Raw genomic sequence first — 26,708 nt, 5'->3', positions numbered from 1 at the left:
GCAGCTCTTTATTGGTGAGGTCACATTTGAATCCTTAGTTTCTTTGTTTATCCATTTTTGCAGACTTTATTATAGAGGGAAAGTAATCTGGATGCCTCTAGTCCTAAATCACAATCCTATTTTTGGAATTATATAGTCTTATTCAGTTATTTGTTATTTTAAATCTGCCATATACCATTTGTTTTCACTTTTTGGTAGATTTGCTATTTTATCTAGCAAAGAAATATTCAGACCTGGCTATTACCTGTAGCTGTCAGTTCTTGCATTTGGACAACCACAGCTTTCATGTCTGACTTTTCCTTCTCTCCTATGCTCACTGTAGCTGACCAAAACCTTCACGTCTTCATAGTGTCTTCCAAAGCCTTTTCCTCTCCCTTGCATTTTCTGACAGGGTCTTCTGAAGCTCCTTGATACATTTTTCTTTTATGAACTCTTTTCATGTGAAAATTGGAACACTCAAAGGGAACAGATAAGTTTATTTGAGGATGCACAATGGATTGCCCTTTACCAAACTCCACAATAAGTCAATAGCCATATTGCCAGAGTACAAGCAATTAAGAAGGGCCGGATGGATGTGTATCCAGATTTTCTTTCTACTCTTTGTTATGTGTAGGTTTGTACTGCTATATAGTTCAGTGCTTCTTATCTTTGGGTACAACAGAATAATCTACGGAACTTTTACAAAATACAGATTCAAGGATTCTAATTCAGAATATTCATAAGTCTGTCATCAAAAGTAATTTTGATGTTTAGCCAAGGATGAGAGCCCTTAACATCCATGACTCCAAACAATAAGGGCTGATTTTAGATCAGTTTGAGAAATGACATATGAGTCCAGTGGAAACATGTCTCTGAAAAAACATGCTTTCTCTCTGGTCTTCGCAGATAGGCTTGCTGTCAACACTCCAACGTGAAGGATAATCTTGGTCTGTTTCCTTCGAACAGATGAGTGTTCATACAGCCTCAGAAACACTACTGTTCAGTTAGGGATATGTGAGAGAAAAGGTAAATTTTCATAATGACACTACATCAGAAATTAATGGATCCTTTCTTTTATTTAAGTTCATTTTAGATTTCCTATCCTTAAGTTTTGTTTCCACTCAGCTCACACAGGAAGTTCAATGTTTTGATACTTCCAATATAATTTTACCCTTACAGAGAGAAAAGTTAAGATTTTACAGGAATAAAGTAGTGTCCTTATCTGCTGATAGATGTTTGTGAAGATACAATTCAGTGCTTTTTAAATAAAGGTTAATGTTCTTCAGCTGAGCCTGGAAGAAACTGCCAGTCATTCTGAACCATACACTACCTGGTGAGTTTTATTTAGAGGCAGAATTCTTGACCAGTAATAATGAAAAGCAAGCAACTACAAACTACATAGTCTTGTCTATTTTATTAGACTTCCCCCATCCTATTATTACAACAAATAGGTTGGGAGAATTGTAAAAACAAAAGAAAAATGATACCTTACTGTTATTTTTAATTCTGTCTTTGCCAAAGCATAAAAACGTAAACCATACTGATTTTCTCTCACTAAATTCAGTTAAAATCACAACATTTTCTGTTCAGAAAGTAACTGATGTTGGTCTGTGGAATAAAACATTCATATTGAACTATCATTATCATGTATGTCAATACTAATATATGTAAATATAGTCCCAAAATAATGGACACAAGAAAGGATTTATAAGAATAAAGAATAGATCACTATCCCAGCTTCATATTAAAAGAGCCTGTTTTAATCCCATTCAGACATTATACAGTGTTACCATAATATATTTCTATTTAAGAAGCTATACTTGTAGTAGAAATTCACAATTTCTAGAAACAAGGTTTCAGGTTGTCACGTAAAATATCTATTTAGTCCAAAGGAAAATTCTACTGAATGAATACTTACCAATGCTGTGTACACTATCTGGTCCCAAAATGAGAAGAAGAATACGCTTCTACAGGCAAGTTTCTATGAAATCATGCAGATATTAACAGAACTAGCATGTAGGCTTCTATGCACTACCCCCCCCCCCCCATCAGCATTTGCACTGGGAAACTAATGAAAAATAAGTATATGAATTTGAACTTGTTCTTTTTATAAAGAACTTTAATTATTGGAACTAAATTGCCAGAAGTGATCAATTTTTTATTATCCAGACTAAAAAATTTTAGTGTCATAAAGACTGCTTGATTTTGCCTTGACCTAAGAGACTGTATTTCATGTAAGATCTCCATCCAACATTAAATACAGTCCACTGAGGTATGCTTGCTGGTTTTTTTGCTCTAACCTCTTTATTTGCCTTTCTTCCTTCAGGAACAAACTATCCACCTGGTTTTTGAGAAGTAATATTGCTTTTCTTTTTTTTAAAATCCTCACTTAAGGATATGGTCTACTGATTTCTAGAGAGGAGAAGGGGGGAGGGGAGTAGAGGGGAGGAGGGAGGAGGGGGGGTTAGGTAAGAAGGTGAGAGAGAAAAACACATCACTGCCTCCTGCATGCCCCCACCAGGGATCAAACCCTCAACCCCGGTATGTGTCCTACCTGGCAATCGAACTGGCAACCCTTCAGTGTGCAAGACGACACTCCAACTAACCGAACCACACTGGCCAGGGTGAGAAATGCTATTTCTTAAACTCAAGATAATCCCTTATCTGAAACCCTGGATACCAGATGTGTTTCATAATTTTTTGGAGTTTAGTATGATAATATGGAACATATACCACATAATACATAATACCTGAGCACAGCCTAGATTAGGTCCCCAAAATCAATGTATTAATCACTTCTGTAGCGAAGAAAGAATATTCCCACTAAGTGGGATAAAGGTTGTAAATAGCTCCCTGCCAGTTTAGATACGCTTTTGATGCCATACCACTTGGCACCAAAACAAAAGAGCCCACTGTTTTTTTTAAAGCTTTGTGGATTTCAGAATTGCAGATAAAGGATTGTGGGCTTATAATATACATAAAGGATGCTTGGGAGGAAAGGCCTTTCTTATAAACTTTATATTAGGTTCCCCCACTCCTCCTCTTACAACTCTCCATTCTTCCATGACTCCTTATTTCTCAAACACACCAGACACATCCCACCTCCTAGCATAGCTTTCCCCTCTCTGTGGACTGTTGCTCCTGACAATGACTCATGCTCTCACCACCTTCAGGGCTCTGCTGAAATATCACCTCAGCAAGTTTTTCCCTGACTACCCTACTTAAAATTTAAAACTGCCTTCCCTACCAGCACTCCCTGTCCTCCTCCCTGCTATGTCTCCCGCAAAGTACTTAATACAGTTGGACATATTATGTATTCCACATTTATTTATTCACTTGCTGTCTTCCCCTGAAACTAGAATTAGAATGAAAGTTCCACAAAGATGGGATTTTAGTTTTACTTACTCATTGTTGTATCATCACATGTACAACTACGGCTGGAATATAGTATATACTCAGTGGGTGGCATTTGAAAAGAGGAAGAGAGTATTATTTGCTTCCACATAACTTGGATGGTCAAACAAGTCCTCTGAACTGAGCCCTGAAAGACAGGCAACATTCTGGGGAAAGAGCACCTAGACAAAAGGAGTAGCAAACATAAAAGCCTGAGCTGCAGGGACAGGCTTGGCGTCATTAGAGAAAAGCTCAGTGCGGCTAAAGAATAGTGAGCAAGCAGAAAGCGGGGTGAGGGTGGAGAAGGGGAGGGGCCACTTCACAGGCCATGACAGGGAGGGTGAATACATCGGGTAGAGTAGCAATGTAAATTACATTTTAAAGGGATCATTTTTGCTCTTTGTGGAGGTGAAAAGTGAAAAGGAAAGAGGAAGTGTGGAGACCAGTTAGAAATCTTTAATGGTGGTCGAGACAAGAGTTAATAGATGTATGTCCACTTTGGAGAAATATCTATTTAGGTCCTTTGCCCATTTTTTAATAAGATTGTCTTCCTTTTGTTAAGTTGTATGAGTTCCTTATATATTTTGGATATTAAACCGTTATCAGATGTGTCATTGGCAAATATGTTCTCCCATACAGTGTGTTCCCTTTGCATTTTGTTGGTTTCCTTTGCTGTGCAGAAGCTTTTTGTTTTGATGAAGTGCCATTTGTTTATTTTCTCCTTTGTTTCCCTTGCCCTCGGAGATGTACCAGCAAACATGTAGCTATGAGAGATGTCTGAGATGTTGCTGCTTATGGTTTCTTCTAGGATTTTTACAGTTTCATGACTTACAAAGAGGACATACAGATGGCCAAGAGACATATGAAAAAAATTCTCAAAGTCACTAACCATCAGAGAGATGCAAATTAAAACCACAATGAGGTATTACCTCACATGTCAGAATGGCTGCCATCAGCAAATTAACAAATGACAAGTGCTGGTGAGGATGTGGAGAAAAGGGAACCCTAGTACACTGCTGGTGGGAATGCAGACTGGTGCAGCCACTATGGAAAACAGTATTGAGTTTCCTCAAAAAATTAAATATGGAACTGCAATTTGACCCAATGATCCCACTTCTAGGAATATATCCAAAGAAACCCAAAACACCAATCAGAAAGAATATATGCACCCCTATGTTCATGGTGGAGCAATTTACAACAGCTAAGATCTGGAAACAGCCCAAGTGCCCATCAATAGATGAGTGGATTAAAAAGCTGTGGTACATTATGGAATACTATGCAGCTGTAAAAAAGAAGGATTTCTTACCCTTTGAGATGGCATGGAGAGACCTGGAGAGTATAATGCTAAGCGAGATAAGCCAGTCAGACATAGACAAGTATCACTTGATTCCACTCATATGTGGAATCTTAAGAACAAAATAAACTAATGAACAAAACAGATCCAGAGACACAGAAGCATGAAACAGACTGATGAATCTCAGAGGGAAGGTGGGGATGGATGAGTAGGAAGAGATTAACCAAAGAACATATGCATATATGCATAGCCCATAGACACAGACAAAAATGTGGTGAAGGCATGAGGTGGGGGGCAGGGGCGGCAGAAGGGGTCAAGGGGGAGAAAAGGGGACACCTGTAATACTTTCAACAATAACAATAAATTTTTTAAAATTTACATAAAAAAAAGTTAACAGACGACTACGAGGTTTTTGGCTCAAGAAAGTGTTTAGTAAAATGAGGGAAAGACTAGGGTAGAAACAAGGTATTTTTGTTTGATTTTGGTTCATGCTTTAAGAAGTTGAGAGGTGGGAGGAGTAGCAATGAAGAGTTCTACTGGCTATGAGAATTTTGACCTCTGTGAAGAGGTCAGGGCTAGAGAAATAAATTTAGGAATCATCAGCATATAAAACCCACTAAAGGCTAAGAACAGATGAGATATTAGAACAGAGTTTAGATATAGTATAAGAGAACATTAGTGCGCTTAATACAAAGACTACATCAGACCATTAAGACTCTTATCAACCAATTTATTTTAAAATAGACAAATTATTAATTGTAGAAAATAGTAACAGAGCAATATTAAATGTACAGTTTTAACCAATACAAAAGAGCAATAAAGCAATATCTGAAGCCTTATTCTTATTTAAGGAATCTCAATACACGATCTCTGTAGTTCCTAAGATTCTGGCACTAATTCTAACAGGAGTTTGTTAGCAAAAGGCTCAGAAATATGATAAGCCCTTGACCTAAAAGCAAACTGATTTTTATGATATTCATGCAAAAATTAATGAGGAAATGGGGTAAAGCATTCATTCTAGTGCCTTTGTTATCAAGAAAACTGTAAAAAAAAAAAAAACCAACACAAAGTTTGAAACTTAATTGAGCACAAAATAAAATTTTGTTTTCTAACAAACAGACCAGATTTCTTTTTAGAAAGAGTTTAGACAAAAGTGATTTTCCTAAAAGCTAGTTGACGCTACCTTAAATACCATCTATTTTAAATTATATCATCTCTAAATAAGTTAATCACACAAGATAGTTCAAATACACCTTTAGGTGCTAGGAGGAAAAGCACCTCTTTTACAATGCAGCTGTTTTGAAAATTTTGCAAAAAAATTAGAAACATTAATGCCTAACCCAGAGGCCTTTGAATATGTACTTGAAATTTTAAACTAGAAATAATGTGGCTTTGAATGTGCCAGTGTTAGACCATACTGACTTTTAAAAAAAGGATAGACAATTGCTAGCTCTAAAGATACATGAAGACATGTACCATTCCAGAGAACACATATCCCTTCCCAAATTTAGGAGGGCAGAATAACTGCTGAGATGCAATTAGGCAGAATCACTAAGAAAAAAAATTAAGATTCCTATATTAAAGTCTGTTTTATGGAGTAAAATTATTTTGAATCTTGATTCTTCAGGACCCAGAAACATTAGAAAGTGCACTTTGGATATACTGTATTAGGGTCCTCTATAGCAAAGCTATAGCTGAACACTTTATTTTCCAAATACTAGATGGATACTTTATGAATTCAGTAATCTGAGTGGTATAAAAACCAAGAGTAATATTAATAACCCTAATTTTAAACCATGAGTTGGATGAAGAAAAGAATCAATAAATTCTTAGAAGTCCTGAGGTATGAAATCTGTATCAGTAGTATGACAATATCCTATGTTTATAGTTTGCTTTCTGCTTGTATTTAAAAGCTAAAATTTATAAAACAAAAACACAATACATCAGATTCCATTAGTAAACTAAAATCTAATGTATAAAAATTAGTAATTTTTTTCTAGTTACTAATTCTGTTTTAGAAGAAGAATTCAGGATCATTTGGGTGAGTTGGGGGCAGTCAGCCAAATTGCATTTGGAAGACAAGACACACCTTCTAAGGGTGTTCACGTTAAATTAAAAAAATAAATATAAATTAATAAAAATAATAGCAAACATCACACATATGCCACAAGAGAAGATAAAATACTCAGACAGGCATGGGTTGTTGGGATTCCCACTCCCAGGCATCCTTTGGAAATAGAAATATCTTCTACAACTTTTTAAATGGCAGATTTTACACAAGATTTTCAATCTTGTACAATAACAATGTATATTCCATTAACTACAGCATTGCAAATGGCTTAGGAATCTTCTGCACAAATATTCAATGTGTACCTGAACACTTTATATCCATAAAAAGAGCTCAAGATGTGTATTAAATGTGGCCGTAAACAGAACCTGGGAGAGTTATACAGTCAGATCTGTGAGAGACAATGAGGCCAGAGGTGAACATAGTACCCACCAAAGTCATGAAATCCTCACTTTGCTTCCCTGTTTGAGATATCCATGCTATCATTCATTTTCTGCTTTTGCATTCGTGTTCGAGTAGATGCTGGAAAAAAGATGACGAACTTTTAATGTTAATGGGACTGCTGGTGCTAGGTATGTTGGCAAAGGGCTGCCATATACATTATGCTTATGCCAAATCAGTGGAGCTCAGGGCCTTACAAACGCAGTGGTTTCCAAATTTTTTATCATATATCCTTACAGTTAAATTTATTCCAAGCATGTACCACCAAAATATGTACATATATACAAATATGTATGTGTGGATAAATTACAGAGCACACATACCCCAAACAAACATTAAAAGTAGATGAGATAAAAAAAAGAAATTCTAATATTTTCTAAAGTACCTCAAAAGGTAGTCTTACACACTTGCAGGTATGCCCAACATTATAGACCACTGTTCTACAGATGATGAGCTTTGAGTTTGGCACTTGAACAGAGCAGAATCCTGGGCTGGCTCAGAATGATCTGCTGAAGTGAGTTGGTATTCTTGACAAAACTAGCAATTCCCTTGTGTTCAGGGATGACTTGCAGGTACTGCAAAGACTATCAGCTCACAGCTCACTTAATGTGGGAACGGACATTTAAAAAGTACATTATTAATTGCATCATAGACAAAAGAACATTTTTTATTCAATTTATTGGGGTGATTTAGTTAATAAAATTATAAAGGTTTCAGGTGTAAAATTCCATAATATATCAACTATATTTTTTATTGTGTGTTTATCACCCCAAGTCAAGTCTCCTTCCATCCCCATTTATCCCCTTTACCCTCTTCTACCTGCCCCCAGTCCCCTTTTGCTCTGGCTATCACCACACTGTTGTCTGTGAGTTGTTTATTTTTTGTTTAATCCCTTCACCTTTTCACCAAGCCTCAAAAACCCCCTCCCCTGACAGCAGTCAGGCTTTTCTTTTAAATTATGTTAATATTCTTAACTTGATTTTAGTGGTGGACAGGAGCTCTTCATAAAGAAGCACAAAGAATATTTACACTTGGAAAAGAAAGAAAACAGCAATTCTAAGTCTCCCCTTCTGCCCCTTCCACTCTGAGTCAACTAGCATTGTTTGATCTTTTTTTTGAATGCAATTCTTTGAAGAAAGCTGAATGGAGCCTGGAGAATTCCTTAGCCTTACTGGTTAAAACTCCTGCTGCTTCTCCCCAGCCTTCCAGCTGCACAAATCCCTGAATTTCAGTCTGGCAGAGGGAACTCACCATCATAGCTAAATGTGTCATCAGGAAATGAACTGACTACAGCAACTGAACTCTTCTCTAAGAAAATATACATGTTTTTACAGGTTTTTACTCCCTTTTAAATATGTATTTGAGGGCTCATAATGCTTCCACATGTTTTCAAGGCCTGATTTTAGTTATAAGCTTTACTTCTATTTTCATGTACTGGAGTGGAAAGGCAACAATTATTTAGAAGTTAAAATAGGAGTACATTAGTCAATGTAAAATCCAAAAAGATATTTATTTATAATCAAAAATTTAAACTTTTGGTATATTTAGTTTTAATTGTACTCTTTAAAATAATACACATAGAAAAATGGTTTAAAAAATCAAAAAGCATTCTTTTAAATTCTTTATATTTCTAAGTTAGTATCTACAGAGACGTGTTTAGAGAAAGCCCCTTTTTAAAAAGTCACACTTTGGCCCGGCCGGGCATGGCTCAGTGGTTGAGCATCAGCTTATGATCCAGGAGATGGAGGTTTGATTCCCAGTCAGGGCACATGCCCGGGTCTCGGGCTCCATCCCCAGCAGGGGGTGTACAGGAGGCAGCTGATCAATGACTGTCTCTCATTGTTAATGTTTCTATCTCTCTCTCCCTCTCCCTTGTTCTCTCTCTGAAATCAGTAAAAATACATTTAAATAAATAAAAAGTCACACTTTGCCCTAGCCAGTTGCTCAGTGGTTAGAGCGTCGGCCCATGAAGGGTCTTGCGTTCTATTCCGGTCAAGGGTACATACCTCGGTTTGCAGGCTCCATCCTGAGTGCTGGAGGCAACCAACTGATGTGTCTCTCTCACTCTCTCTCCCCCTCCATCCCTTTCCACTCTCTATGAAAAGCAATGGAAAATATATGCTCGAAATAAAGTCACACTTTAATTGGTATGATGTAGGAATGAGTTTTAATACTTATCTCATATATATTTGTCTTCTTTCCAAGTCCCAGCTCTTTTTCCTGTTAATGGATCTGGCACCAGACTATCATGAAATGTCACACTCACTAACATAGGTACCTCTCTCTCTAAGACAACCCAGTGGCAGTTAGCACACATTTATCTTTTTCATAATGCGCTTTTTTCTTCTACTATACTTGGGTTAATCCTTTACAGTGTCAGAGTAACTTAGGATAGAATTCCATTTGCCTTAATATTCCAAATTTATGTTGCAGTATAACTTGGAAAGTGATCAGGTGTTGGTCTTTATCAAAATTCTGATTTCTAGTAATAGAAAACTTTTAAGTTTGAAAACTTGCAAGTTAGGAAAGTTCAATAATAGCAGAATAGAAGATTATTCTTTAAATAAGGGTTATGATGTTTATATACACTAAGTTTATAAGACCTTTCCCTATATCCAACACTCTTTAAAAGAGTTCTTCATTATAGTTCTGCTGTCCTAAAATATTTCCTAACCACAGCCTTCATGCTGAAGATGCAGTTTCATTTCTTAGTCTTCCTGCACAAAAGGTTTTAGAAGGGGTCAAGATGACCTTCACTTGGCATTATACATTTAAACTACAAATGATTGCATAGGTAAATAATACATTCTTGATTAAATTATACTTTAAGTGCATGAGCAAGTCCACTAGTTGAGGGAATTATGTGTATTTATTCTTTTCTAACATGAAAAGTTTTTTTGCAATGTAAACGACTTCATTTACATAAGGTGAAATGATAAGTACTTACTCATTTCTGCCAGTTTCTGTTGAAATTTGGACTCCCCTGGGAGATGTTTACTGCAGATTAAAAAAAATGCACAATATTTCATATGTATGTATAAATGGAAAACTCAAATTTCCAATAACTACGGTGCTTTCTATGACTTACTTTACACTCTTATTTTAGTGGGTAGCTTTTAATTTCAAAGGTTTATAAACAAACCATCTAAAATATGAATGTCAGAAATTTATGATTCTATATAGTTTTCAGTGGTTCTTATAACAAAGTAGCTAATATTTTTTAAGAGTGAGCATTTTAAAATCTAATGTTAATCAAAAGTAACAAAATTTTATCAACATATTGTAAAAATGATCAGATTTTAAACATATGGTATTATCAATGTATTTCTGTAGATGGTATAAGGTTTATTTATATGGTACCTTTAACTCTGGGATGTAGTCATACCTATTATTTTGTGGAATTCTCACAATTTCCAAATAAAATTGGCATAAAAGGGACTGGTGGAAGTCAAAAGCCGAGCTGCCACTCTGGGTTCTCCAGATGATCAGCTCAGCTAATGAAAAACATTCTAAATCTGTTCCTACCTTCCATCAGCTTCATCTGATCCTTCAATATCGAAGCGTAGTTTCTTCAATGGTTTAGGAGGGTTGCTTCCTTCGGCACTTCTTTTGAGCATACGGTCACTGTTACATACCATCTGATTTATTTTCTGGAACTTCTCAGAAGTCTAGGAATTACAGAATTGTTTATTAAATTTTTAAATGCCAGCACTTTGTAGTTGGCAACCCTTAACGGTAGTTTGAGGTGTGTCAAAAATCAGGCAGATATAATATCTGCATTTTAACTTTCTGCTTAACTGGACCAAATAAGACACATGAAAAATCTTAAAATCAGAGTAACTGTGTGCCCAATTAAATACCTCCTCTTTTTAAATCTTCCTGTCTCTTCCCATGAAGCTCTTCATCCAACAACTCTGACTACTGCTCTGAAAGTCCTAGTTCCTCAATTTCAGAACGCACCCACACACCAAGCTTCCTCTTTCTCAGAAGCATGTAAAGTTTTCTGGAACCCTGTTTTTGGCAATTTTTTTGTTTTTTAGGACATAACATAACCACAGAGAACATCACAAGAATTTAATGAGATGAAGTGTCCAGTAAATAATTATTTTGGACTCACTTTATGGGTATTACTTTGACAAGTCATATAGTTTATATGTTTTAAACCATCATTGATTGATACAGTATTTGTTGAAATGCTAATTCATAAAGGTTTTCCTTGTTTTTTTTTAAATATATCTTTATTGATTTCAGAGAGAGGAAAGGAAAGGGACAGAGACAGATAGAAACATCAATGATGAGAGAGTCATTGATCAGGCTCGCAACCGGGCATGTGCCCTGACCGGGAGTCGAACCCAGTCACCTGGATCCTAGATCGACGCTCAACCGCTGAGCCAAGTGCGGCCAGGCAAGTTTTTTGTTTTTTTAAAAATATGTTTTTATTGATTTCAGAGAGAGGAAGGGAGAGGGAGAGAGACAGATAGAAACATCAATAAGATAGAGTCACTGACTGGCTGCCTCCTGCACGACCCACACCAGGGATTGAGCCTGCAACCTGGGCATGTGCCCTGCCGGGAATCGAACCACGATCTCCTGGGTCATAGGTCGATGCTCAACCGCTGAGCCATGCCAGCTGGGCAGGGCATTCATAAAGTTTTTTAAATAAAAAATCAAATATCAAAAAGACTTAAGCCCTGGCCAGTGTGGCTCAGTGGTTAGAGTGTCAGCCTGCGCACCAAAGGGTTGAAGGTTCAATTCCCAGTCAAGGGCATGTACCTGGGTTGGAGGTTTGATCTCTGGCCTTGGTTGGGGCACGTGCGGGAGGCAACCAACAGATGTGTCTCTCTCACATCGATGTTTCTCTCTCTCGCCCTCCCTCCCCCCCACTCTCCCTCTCTCCCTTCTACTCTCTCTAAAAATCAATGGAAAAAATATCCTCGGGTGAGGATTAACAACAACAAAAGACTTAACAATTTGAGTTCATCCAGTATTACTGAAGATGGTTTGAGAGAGATATCCTGAGGGAGAATCCTGTCACAGCAAAGTAAAGAATGTTTTGGTAAGAAATACCAAAGGGGGTAGAATACCTTACCTTATCTAAGGGAGAAACGTGACAAAATTTTGTTATCTATCTATTTTAGAACCAGAGTAAGGTGATTCTCTCAGGGATGTGTATGAACATGTTCACTTGACTAAAAAAATGAAGTCAGACTTTCTGATAGAAATTAAATTATGAATAGTGATGGAAGGAGACTTGACTTGGGGAGGCGAACACACAATACAGCGTACAAATAATGTGTTGTAGAATTGTGCACCTGAAACCTGTATAATTTTGTTAACCAGTGTCACTCCAATAAATTCAATAAAAAGGAAATACTAGTAAAAAAAATGAAATCTGATTTGACGAGTTGATTTGAAGTGGGGATTAGCTTTGCTGATTACATTTTATTTTCCAAAAATCAAATGCAAAAACAGGTTTTGATGAAAAATATATTTAGAGCACATATATATGATAGAAACTAAATCCTGTGCACTTATTAAATTTATAAGATTTTTTAGTTATCAGCTTTAAAATATGGAAGTACATATAACATTTTCTCAGTTCTTTTAAAGGTTAATGGCAAGCAGAAAAGTTTGAACACCACTACTCTATACTTATCCAGATCCAACCCTACTTGTGTATGCTGTCTCCTTTGTGAAACCTGATCATTTACCTTGAGCTAAATGTCATAACATTTATTATTTAAAACATACATTTTAATACCTGGTCTTTTAGTATGCAAACTTTTACCTTTCTCTAGTTATTTCATTTGGGGAAGTGTGGCAGGCAGGCAGACTCTAGAATGGCTCTTACTAATCCTCACCTCCTAGTGTTTACACCCTTGTGTAATCCTCTTCTCCCTGGGTATGGGCTGGACTTAGTGTTGTCTTGCTTCTGACAAAAATAACATGGCAAAAGTGATGGAATGCCACTTCCAGTATTAGTGGTCAAAAGACTGACTTCCATCTTGCTCATTACCTCCTTTCCCTCCCTCTCTCTCTCGGAGTTCCTACGCTGGGGGAAGCAAGCTGCTATGTTGCGAGTAGTGAGTAGCCCTATGGAAAGCCTCAAATGGCAAGAAGCGACTGGCTTGGACAGACAGCAATCAGGGATCAGCCAGCAGCCATACAAGAAATCCTCCTCCATTTGAACCTTGAGATAACTGCAGCCCCAACTGACATGTTGGCTAAGCCATGTCTGGATTACTGAAACCACAGAAAACTGAGATAAAAAAATGTTTAAGTTACTAAGTGTGGGTGTGGTTTGTTATGCAGCAATAAATAACTAATAAAGGCAAGAGAGATGGGAGTGGGGAAACATTAATAGTAATGCACACTGAATACAGGGCTGCTGAATTAGCGATGTTAATGGAAGGCGAACTATAGTAGTAGATTCCCAGGCTACATTAACTTTCAAAGAGCTAAGCTTTTCCTTGGGTCCCTCTGGAACAAAGACCACCACATACCCTGCCATTTACCCCAGGGCAGAGCCTCATATAACCAAGTCCTAGTCAATTTACCAGAGAAAGAATTCCTAGAAGTCTGAGAGGATGGACAAGCAAAAGTGCGTATATGTGTAGAAGGAGAAACCAGTAGGTAGGGACTGGCTGATGATATTTGGATATGGTGGATACATTTTGGAGTATCTTATTTCAAATTATACTCATAATTAGTGAATTTTAAACTTATTTTCTAAACATTCCTTTGAGGCTATGGTACCTACATATATACATAAATGTATGTACACACACATATGTGTATTATGTAATCTCAAAGAAACGTTTAGAAAACATTTTATTTGAAAATAAATCTGATATATATAATTTCTAAATTCTATGCAACATGCCTGGAGGAGATGTTTAAATAACAGCATTTGTAAATTCAAATTATAGAAATCTTCAGTTTCTTTTTATAGTTACAGTGCATGTCACTGTATTTCATAGAGAGAAAATACTCACCCCAAATGATTCACCAATGGATACTAAGATTCTGTCAAGTTAAGAAAAATACAAATTAGTAATGAAAATCATACACAACTGTGCAGAGATATACATACACACAGCATTCCGAACTATCAGAAATACCAAATCAAACGTTTCCTCTACCCTTAGAACCAGTGATAAATTATACTCATTAAAGGCTTATCCTAACAGTGGTAGTCTAGTCATACACTGAACTTGTCTCCTAGATTTTCAAAGCAAGAACTATATGTTTACAAGAACATATTCTGCCATTGTCCACATTTAAAGAAGGTAAAAAAAAATTTAAGTTTACCCCTACCTAATTTTTCATAAATAAATGGGTAAGTTATCAATTAAAATTTCTTTCACATTTTCTCATTAAAAATTCAAGTTACATTTGGCAAAAACTTATGATATTAAGTAATAATCAATTCTAATTAGGATCTATATTGATAGAGTAAATGCTATTTATCCTATATCCTAGAATCAGAAATCTCTATTAGTCTGTTTGGCCTTGTTTGAACCATATAATTTATGTTCTTAATAATAAAGCTAAAGTACAGCATTAGCCTGACAAAATAAAGATTTGCTGATATGCACATGGAACTAGCAGACATACAGATCTTATTGTCCTCCAATTCCTTGATAAGTGGCCATCAATCTCTATGTATTTGACTAACCAGAATACCTAAATATGCTGGATAAGTAGAGTGTTAAGATGCTCTCTTAATGCTTGATCAATGATTAATCAGGATTTTCATGGTACTTTTTTTCCTAGAGAAGAACCCCAAGCCAGAAGTGATTTCACTAGGGTCAGCAAATACCCATCATTATCAGCATAATATGGATTAATTATCATCATTAAAAAATTATCCTGGTATACATTTTCATGTGGAAGTGTGGGACTGTGTAAATTAAATAAACATGGTGTGGTTTCTTAGCAGTTTATAAGTTTCAGATTTCAATACACAGGTACTCAACTATAAGAACACCAAATAAAGGATAGTATAGGGGTACATAAGAGCATTTATATCATTTGCCAATCATTTTCTTTCTATCTTATCTTTTTCTGTAGACTTTGAAATTTTTATCATGAGTATGCATTACTTATTTAATTAAACATACCACATAAATATTTTCTAAGGGGTTAATATATCCCCTCTCCTTGTTTATTTTTCTTGCCCATTAAGTACAACTAACTACATGGGCTGACAATTTCTGAGATGAGATAATACATTAACTACACTCACTAATCTGCCTTCCACATTATACAAGTAGCCCATGACAACATATAATAAGTCAACTGAAGTACTTCAAAGCCAGAGAGCAGCTGTGGTTGGACGTGGAATATAATATAATGATTTGTAGTTGCACAGAATCTTTCATCTAAGAATTTAAAACTGCTTCACACTCATCATTTCCCAGATCCACAGCACCTTTCTGAGGTAGACACAGAGATCTGTGTATAAGGAAGCCACAGGAAGAATTAGGGATGGACTTCTAAAGATTATTTAGTCATCTACATTTAATTAGCCATCTACATTTTTATAACAGGGCAAGATGAACAGGTCCACAGAGAGAGCTTACAGGACATTCAATAAACCACAGAATAAAAATGACTTGAAACCTATGACCAAACTGGTTCTTAGAATGTTTACAAAAGAAAAGACCCCAGCATCCAGGAAAGTGGATGACTTAATTTGCAAACCTACCTAAGTAAACAGAGTATCTTTTTTTCTCCCCAAATTCTTATCATGTCATTTAATATAAATAAGCAAATAAGGGATGCAAGAGTATAGCTTATTTTAAATGAAAAAAGCTTTATATTTTTATGCGCGAATCAAAATAATCCCCTTATTTTTTACCACTTCCCTAAAGAGAAAACACAAACCTTGATCTTGGAGTCATTTTTGTTGGCGTTGGCAGACCTTCTGAAATTTTATATGGATTCTTCAGGGGTGATATATAGATGTTCCCTCCCGGAATCCGTAAAGGTGAACTAGAAAACTTGTAAGGACTTCGAGGAATGTGAGGTATTGGTGACAAGGTAGGGGGCTATAGTAAAAGCAAAGAGGCAGATAATTTATTTAATGTTTTAGTGAGATCCATTGCTTTATAATTAGATTTTCCCAATCAAAGGATACTTTTAACATACCCTGGTGGAAGCATACTGCAAAATATTTGTCTTCAGTCTCTGCATGAAGACCGAGTTATAGAACACTATAATAGAATCATACTCCTCTTCTCTTATCAAAACCCGTTTAAATGTCTGAGGAAGAAGAATTAAAACACTTGTTAAATGAATTTGTGAATTTCTCTTTAGATTCTCTTTTTTAATAGTTCATAATACTTTTTAACAGTAAGAAGCACATATTGTACAGAAAAAATAATCTGAAAAAGCCTTCTTAGGTTTGGATTATTGCAGGGATATAGTATTTCTTATTAACTTTATAATATAAATGTGGATATTAAAGAGAATTAATTTTCCAATTCCATTTTAGTTACAAATAATTAACCAATAATATAAAAGTAAAAAATTAATATGTGAACTTATATAATAAGGTCAGAATATATGATCTAATTAATAACTGAAGTTATCCATATTATACATATGGATATATTCCAAAAAATCTTACCATGGAAGATTACATACCTCCTGAACAGCATGAGGAAGATCCTTGTAAGCTGTGACAATGATTTTGAATTTTAGATCTATATTCTTCACTTTGCATATGCCATACATGGAACACATCATGATCTAATAAATAAATGTGATGAAAAAATAGTCAAAATTTTATAACATGGTTGTGTTCTAAAAAGCATCTGTTATCTTTATTTTTAATCTTAAATATGGAAATTTAATTTCCTGCAGGATCCTTTTCCCATCCTGAGGTCAGTTTGAAAGTCTATATGAAATGTTTAACCCAAATTGTGTTTAAAGAACAAAATGCAAATAGCCAACTGTCGATTATTCAGGACTGATCATCTGGTCTGTAAATAACCCTAACTTTTGCTCCGACCCCTTAGGTATTTTCCAGAAGATAAAAGCTGAAACTGGAATCAGTTGGCTGTGCAAGTAGCACTTTAAAAAAAAAAAAAGTCATGCCCGGCTGGCGTGGCTCAGTGGTTGAGCATCAACCTCTGATCCAGATCATGGTTCCATTCCTGGTCATGGCACAAGCCCAGATTGTGGGCTCGATCCCCAGTGAGGGTACATGCAGGAGGCAGCTAATCAATGACTCTCTCATCATTGATGTTTCTATCTCTCTCTCCCTCTCCCTTCCTCTAAAATCAATAAAGACATATTTATAAGACAAAAAAGCCAGGTGTGAAAAAGGTTCAAACTATCAAGTAAAATAATATTTAATACACTTGATGGTGATGGTAAGGGGAATGTGGTGATTGAAAGGGGACAGGAGAGAATCTTCTATATTGTTGATAGTGTTCTGTTTCTTGACTTGGATGCTGGTTATACAGGTGAGCTCAGGTCATGAGTTTACATTAAGATGTACCCTTCTGGATTTTTCTATATGCATATGACATTTCAAATAAAAATATTTTTAAACGCAAAAATGAAATTTTAAATGATTCCTTCTGACTTTAAGACATCAAACTTTCTTAATTTGTATGAATTGTATTGCCTAATTTAAGTAGTCATATATTCTGCAACATTCTTGCTCACATCTACTATTGCCAAGAATAAGTATTCATCATCCCTTGCTCAGCATCCAGCCAGCTCCAATCCTACTATTCCTCCCATTTAGAAGGCCATCCAGTATCCTCTTTGATAATTCACATTTTTCTCCTACTCTAACACTTTACCTAAGGCACCTCTCACAAAAATGTTCTTTATTTCAGATACTTGATTTCTTTGGAAATCCTTAGCACTACTATTTATATCTTTTTATATTGTAGAGAAGCAGTAGAACCAAAAGGCAACAGGTACCTACTTTAAAAAATCCAGCATACTAGAATGTATACATTCAAATATGATCTGGTAAAATATACATATTTATAGGTTATACCTTTATACAATAATTCACCTGTTGCTCAAAACATTTTTACTGGCAACATTACTGCCAGCCTTATAGAAATAAAAAATTATACGGGAACATTATGAATAATTGTATACCAAAAAAACAGATATCTAAGAAGATAGAAAAATTTATAGAAGGACACAAACTACCAAAAATGACTCAAGAAGATCTGAGTTTGAATTAGTAATCAAAAACTTTGTACAGCTCAGCCGGGTTTTGCTCAACAGTTGAGCATCGACGTAGGAACTAGGAGACAGAGGTTCAATTCCCAGTCAGGGCACATGCCTAGGTTGTGGGCTCGATCCCCAGTCAGGCATGTGTAGGAGGCAGCCGATCAATGACTCTCTCATCATTGATGTTTCTCTGTCTCTCTCTCCCTCTCCCTTCCTCTCTCTGAACTCAATAAAATATAAAATTAAATAAATAAATAAATAAATAAATAAATAAATAAATAAATAAATAAATAAATAAATAAATAAATGAAAAAAACTTTGTACAAACAGAAGCCCAAGCCCAGATGCTTCACTGGTGAATTCTACCAAACATTTAAAGAAGAGTCACTATAAATTTGTCACAAACTCTTCCTAAATTAGAAGAGGAGGGAACATTACCCAACTAATTCTACAAGGCCAGTATTTCTCTGATACCAAAGTCAGACATCACAAGAAAAATGTTAACATCTCTCATGATTATAAATGTAAAAATTTCCAGCCCTGGCCGGGTAGCTCAGTTGGTTAGAGCATCATTCCGATACGCCAAGGTATAGGTTTGATCCCCAGTCAGGGCACACACAAAAAACCAATGAATGCATAAATAAGTGGAACAAAAAATTGATGTTTCTTTCTCTTTCTCTCTCTCCCTTCTTCTCTCTCTAAAAATCAATTTTAGAAAATCTCCAACAAAAATAAGCTGATTCAGCAGTACTGTGGCTACAACTGTGACCACTTGGAATTCATTCTAGAAATGCAAGGCTGGTTTAACATGTAAAATACAATTAATGTAATATACTAGGTATCAATACAATAAAGGAGAAAAAACAATTATCTCAACAGACACAGGAAAAGTATCTGACAAAATTCATCATCCTTTCATGATAAAAGCACACAATAAACTAGGAATAAAAAAAACCCCTCTCAATCTGATAAAGGACATATATTAAAAACCCACAGATAACATATTTAATGATTTTATAATAATAAATGCTTTCCCCTAAGATCAGAAACAAACCAAGGATGTCCCTTCTCACCACTTCCATTCACTACTGTACTGGAAGTTCTAGCTTGGGCAATTTGGCCCATAAATTAAAGTCATCTAGATTGAAAAGGAAGAAGTAAATTCCCAGAAGACATGATCTTTATATTGAAAAATCTTAAGGAATCCACTAAAAACTATTAGAACTGATAAATGAGTTCAGCAAAGTTGCTGGACACAAGATCGATATAAAAAAATCAACTGTATTTCAATGTACTTGTAATGAACAATCTGAAAAAAATTAAGGAAACAAATCTATTTACAATAGCGTTAAAAAGAACAAAATACTTAGGCATCAATTTAACAAAATAAGTGTAAGACTTGTACTCTAAAAAACTAAAAAACATTGTTGAAAGAAATTAGGGAAGATTTAAATAAGTGGAAAGACACCACATGATCAAGGACTGGAAGACAATGTTGCTTTGACAGTATTCTTCAAACTGATCTATAATTCCATGTAATCCCTATTATAATTCAAGCAGGCTTCTTTGAGGAAATTGACAAGCCAATCCTAAAATTCATATAGAAATCAAGTTTCAGAATAGTCAAAACAATTCTGTAAAAGAGCAAAATTAATAGTGCTCATACTTCCCTATTTCAAAACTTACTATAAAACTACAGTAATCAAGACAGTGTGATACTAGTATAAGAGACATAGGTCAATAAAATAGAGACCAAAAATAAACATTTACACATTTACAGTTAACTGATTTTCAGCAACTGTCCCTAGGGGAAAAAAAGACTTTCAAGCCCAACCAGCATCGACCTACGATCTAGGAGATCAAGGTTTGATTCCTGGTCAGGGCACATGTCCAGGTTTTGGGCTCGATCCCCAGCAGGGTGTGTGCAGGAGGCAGTCGATCAATGACCCTCTCTCATTACTGATGTTTCTATCTCTCTCTCCCTCTCCCTTCCTCTCTCTGAAATCAATAAAATCATAAAAATTTTAAAAAAAGACTTTCAAGTAATAGCACTGAACAACTAGTATACACATACAAAAGAATGAAGTTGGGCTCCTACCTTATGCCAAAAATTAACTCAAAATGGAACAAAATCTAAATATAAGAGCTAAAAATATAAAACTCTTAGGGGAAAACAGGAATAAATCTTCACAACCTCTGATTTGGCAATGGTTTCTTAGATGTGACACCAAATGCACCAGTCACAAAGGAAAAAGATAGATAAATCGAACACCATAAGAATTAAAAACTTTTGAGTTTCAAAAGACACCATCCAGGAAATGAAAAGACAACTCAGAGAATGGGAGAAAATATTTGCAAATTATGTATTTAATAAGGTACCTGTATATAAAATACATAAAGAACCCTTACAATTCAATAATAAAAATACAACCCAATTTAAGAATAGGCAAAGGATATTTCTCTACTGAAGATATACGAACGGCCAATAAGCACATGAAAAGATTCTCAATTAGCATCATTATCCATAAGGGAAATGTAAATCAAAGAGATAACTACTTCTTATCCACTAGAATGCTCATATCCAAAAAGGGCAAATAACAAGTTGGTGAGGATGTGGAGAAACTGGAACCTCATACACTGCTGGTAGGATTGTAAATGGCGCAGCCATGTTGGAAAACAATCTGGCCATTCCTCAAAAAGTTAAACAGAGAGTTTCCATATGACCCAGAAATTCCACTACTTGGTAAATAAATACCGGAGAGAAATGAAAACATATGTCCACAAAAAACCTGTACATGAATGTTCATAGTAACATTACTTACAACAGCCAAAAAGTAGAAATCAAATGTACATCAATTGATGAAGGAAGAACCATGATGTGGTATATCCATACAATGGAATATTATTTGGCAATTAAAAGGAATGAAGTACTGATAAAAGCTATTACAGAGACAGACAATGAAAACAATACTGTGGTAAAGGCCTGGGGTGGGGCAGAGGCAGGGGCTGGGTAGAGGGGGGCAAGAGTGGGGGGAATGGGCACATCTATAATACTTTCAATAATAAAAAATAAATTAAAAAAAGAATCTAGAGACATCTGCACATGCCCAGGTCATCTGTAAATATCTACAAAAAATTATTCTACGTGAAAGAAGCCAGACACAAAAGATAACATATTATTTGATTCAATTTATATGAAATATCCAGAATAGGCAAATCTACAGAGAAAAAAAGTAGATTAGTGTTGCCTGGGGCTGGAGGAGGTAGGGAATGAGGGTGAGGAGTGAGTGCTAAAGGTATGAGGTTTCTTTTTTGGCATTTTAAATTGACTTTGGTAATGGTTGTACAAGTCTGTGAATATACTAAAAACCACTAGATTGTACACTTCAAATGGGTAATTTGTATGGTATGTGACTTAAGCTCAATAAATCTGTTACCCAAAAACATTCTTATCCTATTTACAGAGAAGAAAAAGGAAAATATGAGACTGTTTTCTGTAAATTAATTAACCCAGTCGCTTGTTCATTCGTTTGTTCGTTCATTCATTCACTTAATAGGCACCGTTTTAGATCAACTGGTTAAGTCTCCTGCTTTTTCTCCACACTGAAAGGAAATCTAGCTTATCATAACACAGAAAAACCTATAATATAAACAGTTTCTTCAGTGGTTTTCACATACAAGATCTTTCGTGTCATTAAGCAAGTAAAGTTACTGAAACACTTTCAAACTCTAATTTATAAGAATTACAGCAAAAATATAAAAGATAGCCAACAAGTAAATCTACATTAAGTCTACTAAACTAATCTAGCTTCTTATTTGAATTTGACCTTTTCTTAAGAAATCAGTACATAGTAAGTCGAAGGGAAGGTGAAGTGCATTCTTTCTTACCTGGTCCAAATGCCTGTCTCTCATGAGTTCATACTCATTTTGCAGTGTGTGCTGGAAAAGGGTCCAGATGATGTGTTCTAGTTCTGGGTGGTCAGACAGAAGACGTGCACACAGAGTATTTAGTCGAAGATATGCTAGTCGGTACACTTAAAGAGAAAAGGAGAATTAGTTATGTTTACTGTTCATTTTGAATTATCAGTGGATTTTTTTCAGAACAATGGCTATAACCATAATGCTGTTAACTAGAACTTCAACAATAACCTCACTCACTTCTACCACTCTTCCCCTTATGACTAAATGATTCCTAGCCTTAGCATAGTGCTAGGTACACAGATGGTAAAATACTACTTGCTGAATTACTACAGCATAAAATTAAGGCAGAGTGGAAGGTAGAGGAAGAAAGATCATAGGATACTGTGAAATCAGACAAACCACATAGGGTTTGTTTCACTTCCACTGGTATCCACTCATCACAGATGTTGGAAATTCTCACTATCAGTATTCAAGAGGGAACATTATTTTTAAAATAATGGAATTTTCAGTGTCTTAATTGTTCCAATCCTAAAACAACAAAACAAAAACAAAGTGTATTTATCTATAAAATGTCAATGGAGCATACTCTGTTGAAAAATGGCAGACTTGTACCACTAAGTAACATGACTGTGAAGTAAACTTTATTTAGAGAATACTGTATTTAGAGAGTACTGGAATACATGTTAGGAAAAAGGGAATCCACAAAATTGAATTTTCCTCTACCTACTTTAAATACAAATACCCTTGGTTTAAATGTACCTTTAAAAGACTTGCATAAAGTAATGAGAATTTTTTAGTTAACAATTTATCCCAGTGGTTCTTAAATTTTAGTGTGTATCAGACTTGCCTAAAGCACTTGTTAAAACAAGAATTGCTTTTTCCTTATCCTAAAGTTTCTGATTAAGTAGTTTATTTGTCCTTTCTAGAACTTTCCAGGTAAGTTGGATTCTGCTGGTTGGGGACCATGCTTTGGAACCACTGCTCTGGTAAGAGCTGTCTTACAATATTTCTGACTTGAATAAATTAGAAAAAATATTTAATGCAGAAAAATGGGGCCTTTCACTTTCCTTTAAAGAGCCCCAAGTGAGTGTGCACTTGCATGTATAAAACATGCACAGACATACAAACCAACCTCCCCAAGCTACCATACGCACAGGATCAGGGAGTGCTATACAACCTGGTTACTAGGAAATGTGCCTGTACCTTAGGGCACAGCACACTGTGTACTCTCATTTACACCTGAACACCTGAACATACACACCTGAACAGCAAAACTAATATCAGGAGCAAGTATTTCCAAACGTAAACTTGAAATCATAACAACAGCAGCAGCAGAAACAATAACATCTAACACTTTCTGAATGCTTACTACGTGCTAGGCACTGTTGCAAGCATTTTATGTCTTAATTCGTTTAATTATCTCAAAAACTCTGTAAGGTAAATTATTATAATTATAAGGTAGATTATTATCACTTTTATTTTACACATGAGAAAACTGAGGCATAGAGATATTAAGTGGACTCGCCCAAGGTCACACCTAGTAAGCAGAAGAACCATGATTTGAACCTAGTCAGCCTGGTTTCAGAGTCCACGGTCTTGAAAGTAATCATCTACTAACCTTTTTTGTAAAAGAGTGAGAGGGAGGTAGATTTCAATGGCTTCTGAGTCTGGAAGGCTGAGGTTGCTTGTGCCTCTGCATTTGCAGTAGAATTTACACGTGAAGTTGACCCTTTTTTCTTTGGGGATCTTACAGGAGAAAGATACCTAGATATATTCAAAGGAAAAGTCTTCATATCAGTTTGTTAACCACCCCCCTTTCTCCCCTCTCTCTTTCTTTCTTCCTCTCTCTGTCTCTCCCTTCCTCTCCCTCCCTCTCTTTCTCTCTCTCTCTCACATACACACAGTTGTACACCTGCATCAAAACACACCATGTGTATTTAATCTATTATTCTGTTATTTATTCTGTTATTCCTTGAGCAGGCTATTTAAATACAAGCTGGAAAAGATAGCTTAATAGGAAAACTAAGCCTGTCATAATTTCTAAATCTTTAATAAATGGCTTTTCCTGGGAATTACTGCCTACTTTAAAAAAAACTACATAGTATGTATGTTCAATTTTAATAATTATAGTGGGATTGAGATCATAAAATGACTCCAGCTTAAAAGACCATGTTATTATACTAAAATAGTACTGTCATATTTTTCCTTTTAAAAATGTTTCATTGATAACTATGGTTCATATATATGATAAGACTTAATTATGTACACATACATACACCCATCTAAATTATTTAATACAGATTTCTATAAATTAATACTTTAGATAAAATTATCTAGACAGATTTACACCTATACATTAAATATAGGGTGGGGCAAGAGTAAGCTTACAGTTGCTTGAATGGAAAATAATACAACAATAAAAAATAATGCAAGAATAAACCTGTGTTTTGTGTACTCACGACCGTAAACCTAATTTTCCCCACCCTGTATGTCAGACATAAATTAAGGCAGAAATATCAGTAAATATTATCTCTCAATTTCTGATACACTACTGCTCTGTGTTGTCCTTTAGTCTACTTTCTAATTTTACTTTAGTAGCTGAGAAATAATTCTGAGCAGGAAGTACGATTTGTAGCTTACCATGGATGTTTCTACCACATGCACTATATTAACTAGTACACTAGGAAAAGGGAATCACCACTATAATGATTTCATAAGTACCAGGGTCTAGTCTACTATCAACCTAGGATTTCCCTTCAATTCACTATGTGACAATATTGTAGAGTGACTGAATGTGGTTAGAATTTAGTCTCCTTTGAGTTCTAGGTGCCAATATTCAATTATCTACTGGACTTCCCTACTTGAATCTCAAAGTGGAGCTCTTGATTTCTTCCCTGTTTTTCCCATCTCAATAAATGGCTCTGTATTACATCCAGTTTCTTTAGTCAAAATCTAGGAGTTATTTCTAACTTCTCTCTTTTCCTAGCTCTTCAAACCCAATGAAAACCAAGTCCTATTAAATCTTCCTCTAAAATACATTTGAGATCCTTCCATTTTTTTCTATCTCTATTGACATCTCTTAGACCAAGTCACCTATATCTCTCACTTGGACTACTGAAATTATCTCCAAACTGATCCTACTTTCTTCCTTGCCCTCCAACTCAAATTCCTCTTTCCCTCCTCCAACTCCACCAATACTTTAAACAGCAGTCGGAAAGTGGCCCTGTAAAACACCAAATTTATAGCAAGCTGTACTCCTGATTAAAAACTTAATGTTTTCCCATTACTTTTCTAAATCCAAACTCCTTCCTACAGTCTATGGCAAGGGTGGGGAACCTCTTCTCTGACAAGGGCCATTTGGATATTTATAACATCATTCACAGACCATACAAAATTATATCAACTTAAAAATTAGCTATGATAAAAGCTCCTAGATTTGCTGAATTTCAAGTCCTGCCTGCAGTTGCCTTAGCAGGGCCAGACCAAATGATTTCTCAGGCCATATACAACCCACTGGACAGACGTTCCCCACCCCTGGTCTACAGAAACACACAAGGTCTAGCCCCAGTTTAGTGCAACTTCGTCTTGTACTATTCTCTTCTTGCTCACTTTACTCCAGCCACATGAGATTTCTTATGTTCCTCAGACCAGCTACGTTGGATCTGCTCTAAGGCCACTGCACTTGCTGTCTGCTCTGCCTGGAATGAACACCATGCAGATTTTTGCCTGGCCAGCATCCGCTTGTCCTTGAGTCTCAGGTCAAATCTCATCAGAGAAAGCTTCTCTAAACATTCTATCACTCTCTCAGTTTCTCTCTTTCACCACGCTCTTATTATTTTCATTACAGAACTTACTATACTCTAAAATAACCTCATGTATTAGTCTACAGGTTCACTGTCTATTTCCTTCTTCCAGAATATAAGCTCTACAAGGGGAAGGACCTAGTCCATCTTATTCACCTTTGTATTACTGCTGCCTAGAACAATTCTTGACAACGGCTTTATTGTGTTAGAGAAAAAGATAAGGCTTGACTTACTTATATTAATGTATGACCTAGCAAACAAATGTATATTTGAAGACAGAGGCGCCACATTGTAGAAATATTTTGGGTACAAGTTAGCAGGGAAACGACATCTCTGGAAAATAGTCCCTGCACTAATCATAGAACACTGTAATGTCAATATCCACACAGAACTCAACAGAAACATAACATTAGGTACATTTCTATGAACAGCAGTGTAGCTAGAATGTTTAAGAATATGGGCTCTGGGGTCAGGTTGCTTGGGTTTGATTTCTGTGAACTTCTGACAAGTTACCTCATTGCTTTAATTCCTATTTTATAGATAATTGATGCTGATAGCAGTATCTGCTACCTTACAGGGCTATTATGAAGATTAAATGGGG

At 35.7% G+C, this 26,708-nt stretch overlaps 1 protein-coding gene across 4 annotated transcripts in view; it reads right to left on the bottom strand.

Annotated features, from left to right (window-relative positions):
- Positions 1 to 5,382: 5,382 nt before the first annotated feature.
- Positions 5,383 to 26,708, bottom strand: part of RB1 (RB transcriptional corepressor 1) — a 140,275-nt gene continuing 118,949 nt past the window's right edge. For 3 of the 4 annotated variants that reach the window (XM_087814337.1, XM_016205442.2, XM_016205443.2), the window contains 9 exons: positions 23,923 to 24,068; positions 22,272 to 22,417; positions 16,827 to 16,931; positions 16,329 to 16,442; positions 16,065 to 16,228; positions 14,171 to 14,201; positions 10,701 to 10,843; positions 10,123 to 10,172; positions 5,383 to 7,256 (listed from right to left, as the gene is read on the bottom strand). In XM_087814337.1, the coding sequence (XP_087670463.1) occupies positions 7,183 to 7,256; positions 10,123 to 10,172; positions 10,701 to 10,843; positions 14,171 to 14,201; positions 16,065 to 16,228; positions 16,329 to 16,442; positions 16,827 to 16,931; positions 22,272 to 22,417; positions 23,923 to 24,068 (973 nt within the window). In that variant the 3' untranslated portion in view covers positions 5,383 to 7,182. Of the gene's footprint in view, positions 7,276 to 10,122; positions 10,173 to 10,700; positions 10,844 to 14,170; positions 14,202 to 16,064; positions 16,229 to 16,328; positions 16,443 to 16,826; positions 16,932 to 22,271; positions 22,418 to 23,922; positions 24,069 to 26,708 lie in introns of all 4 variants that reach the window. The other variant, XM_087814338.1, reaches the window with a different exon arrangement.

The sequence above is a fragment of the Miniopterus natalensis genome, chromosome 2, assembly GCF_054644295.1.
Source record: "Miniopterus natalensis isolate mMinNat1 chromosome 2, mMinNat1.hap1, whole genome shotgun sequence".
NCBI lineage: Eukaryota > Metazoa > Chordata > Mammalia > Chiroptera > Miniopteridae > Miniopterus > Miniopterus natalensis.
The sequence above is the reverse complement of the archived record's forward strand: the minus strand, read 5'-3'. Positions and strand labels throughout refer to the sequence as shown.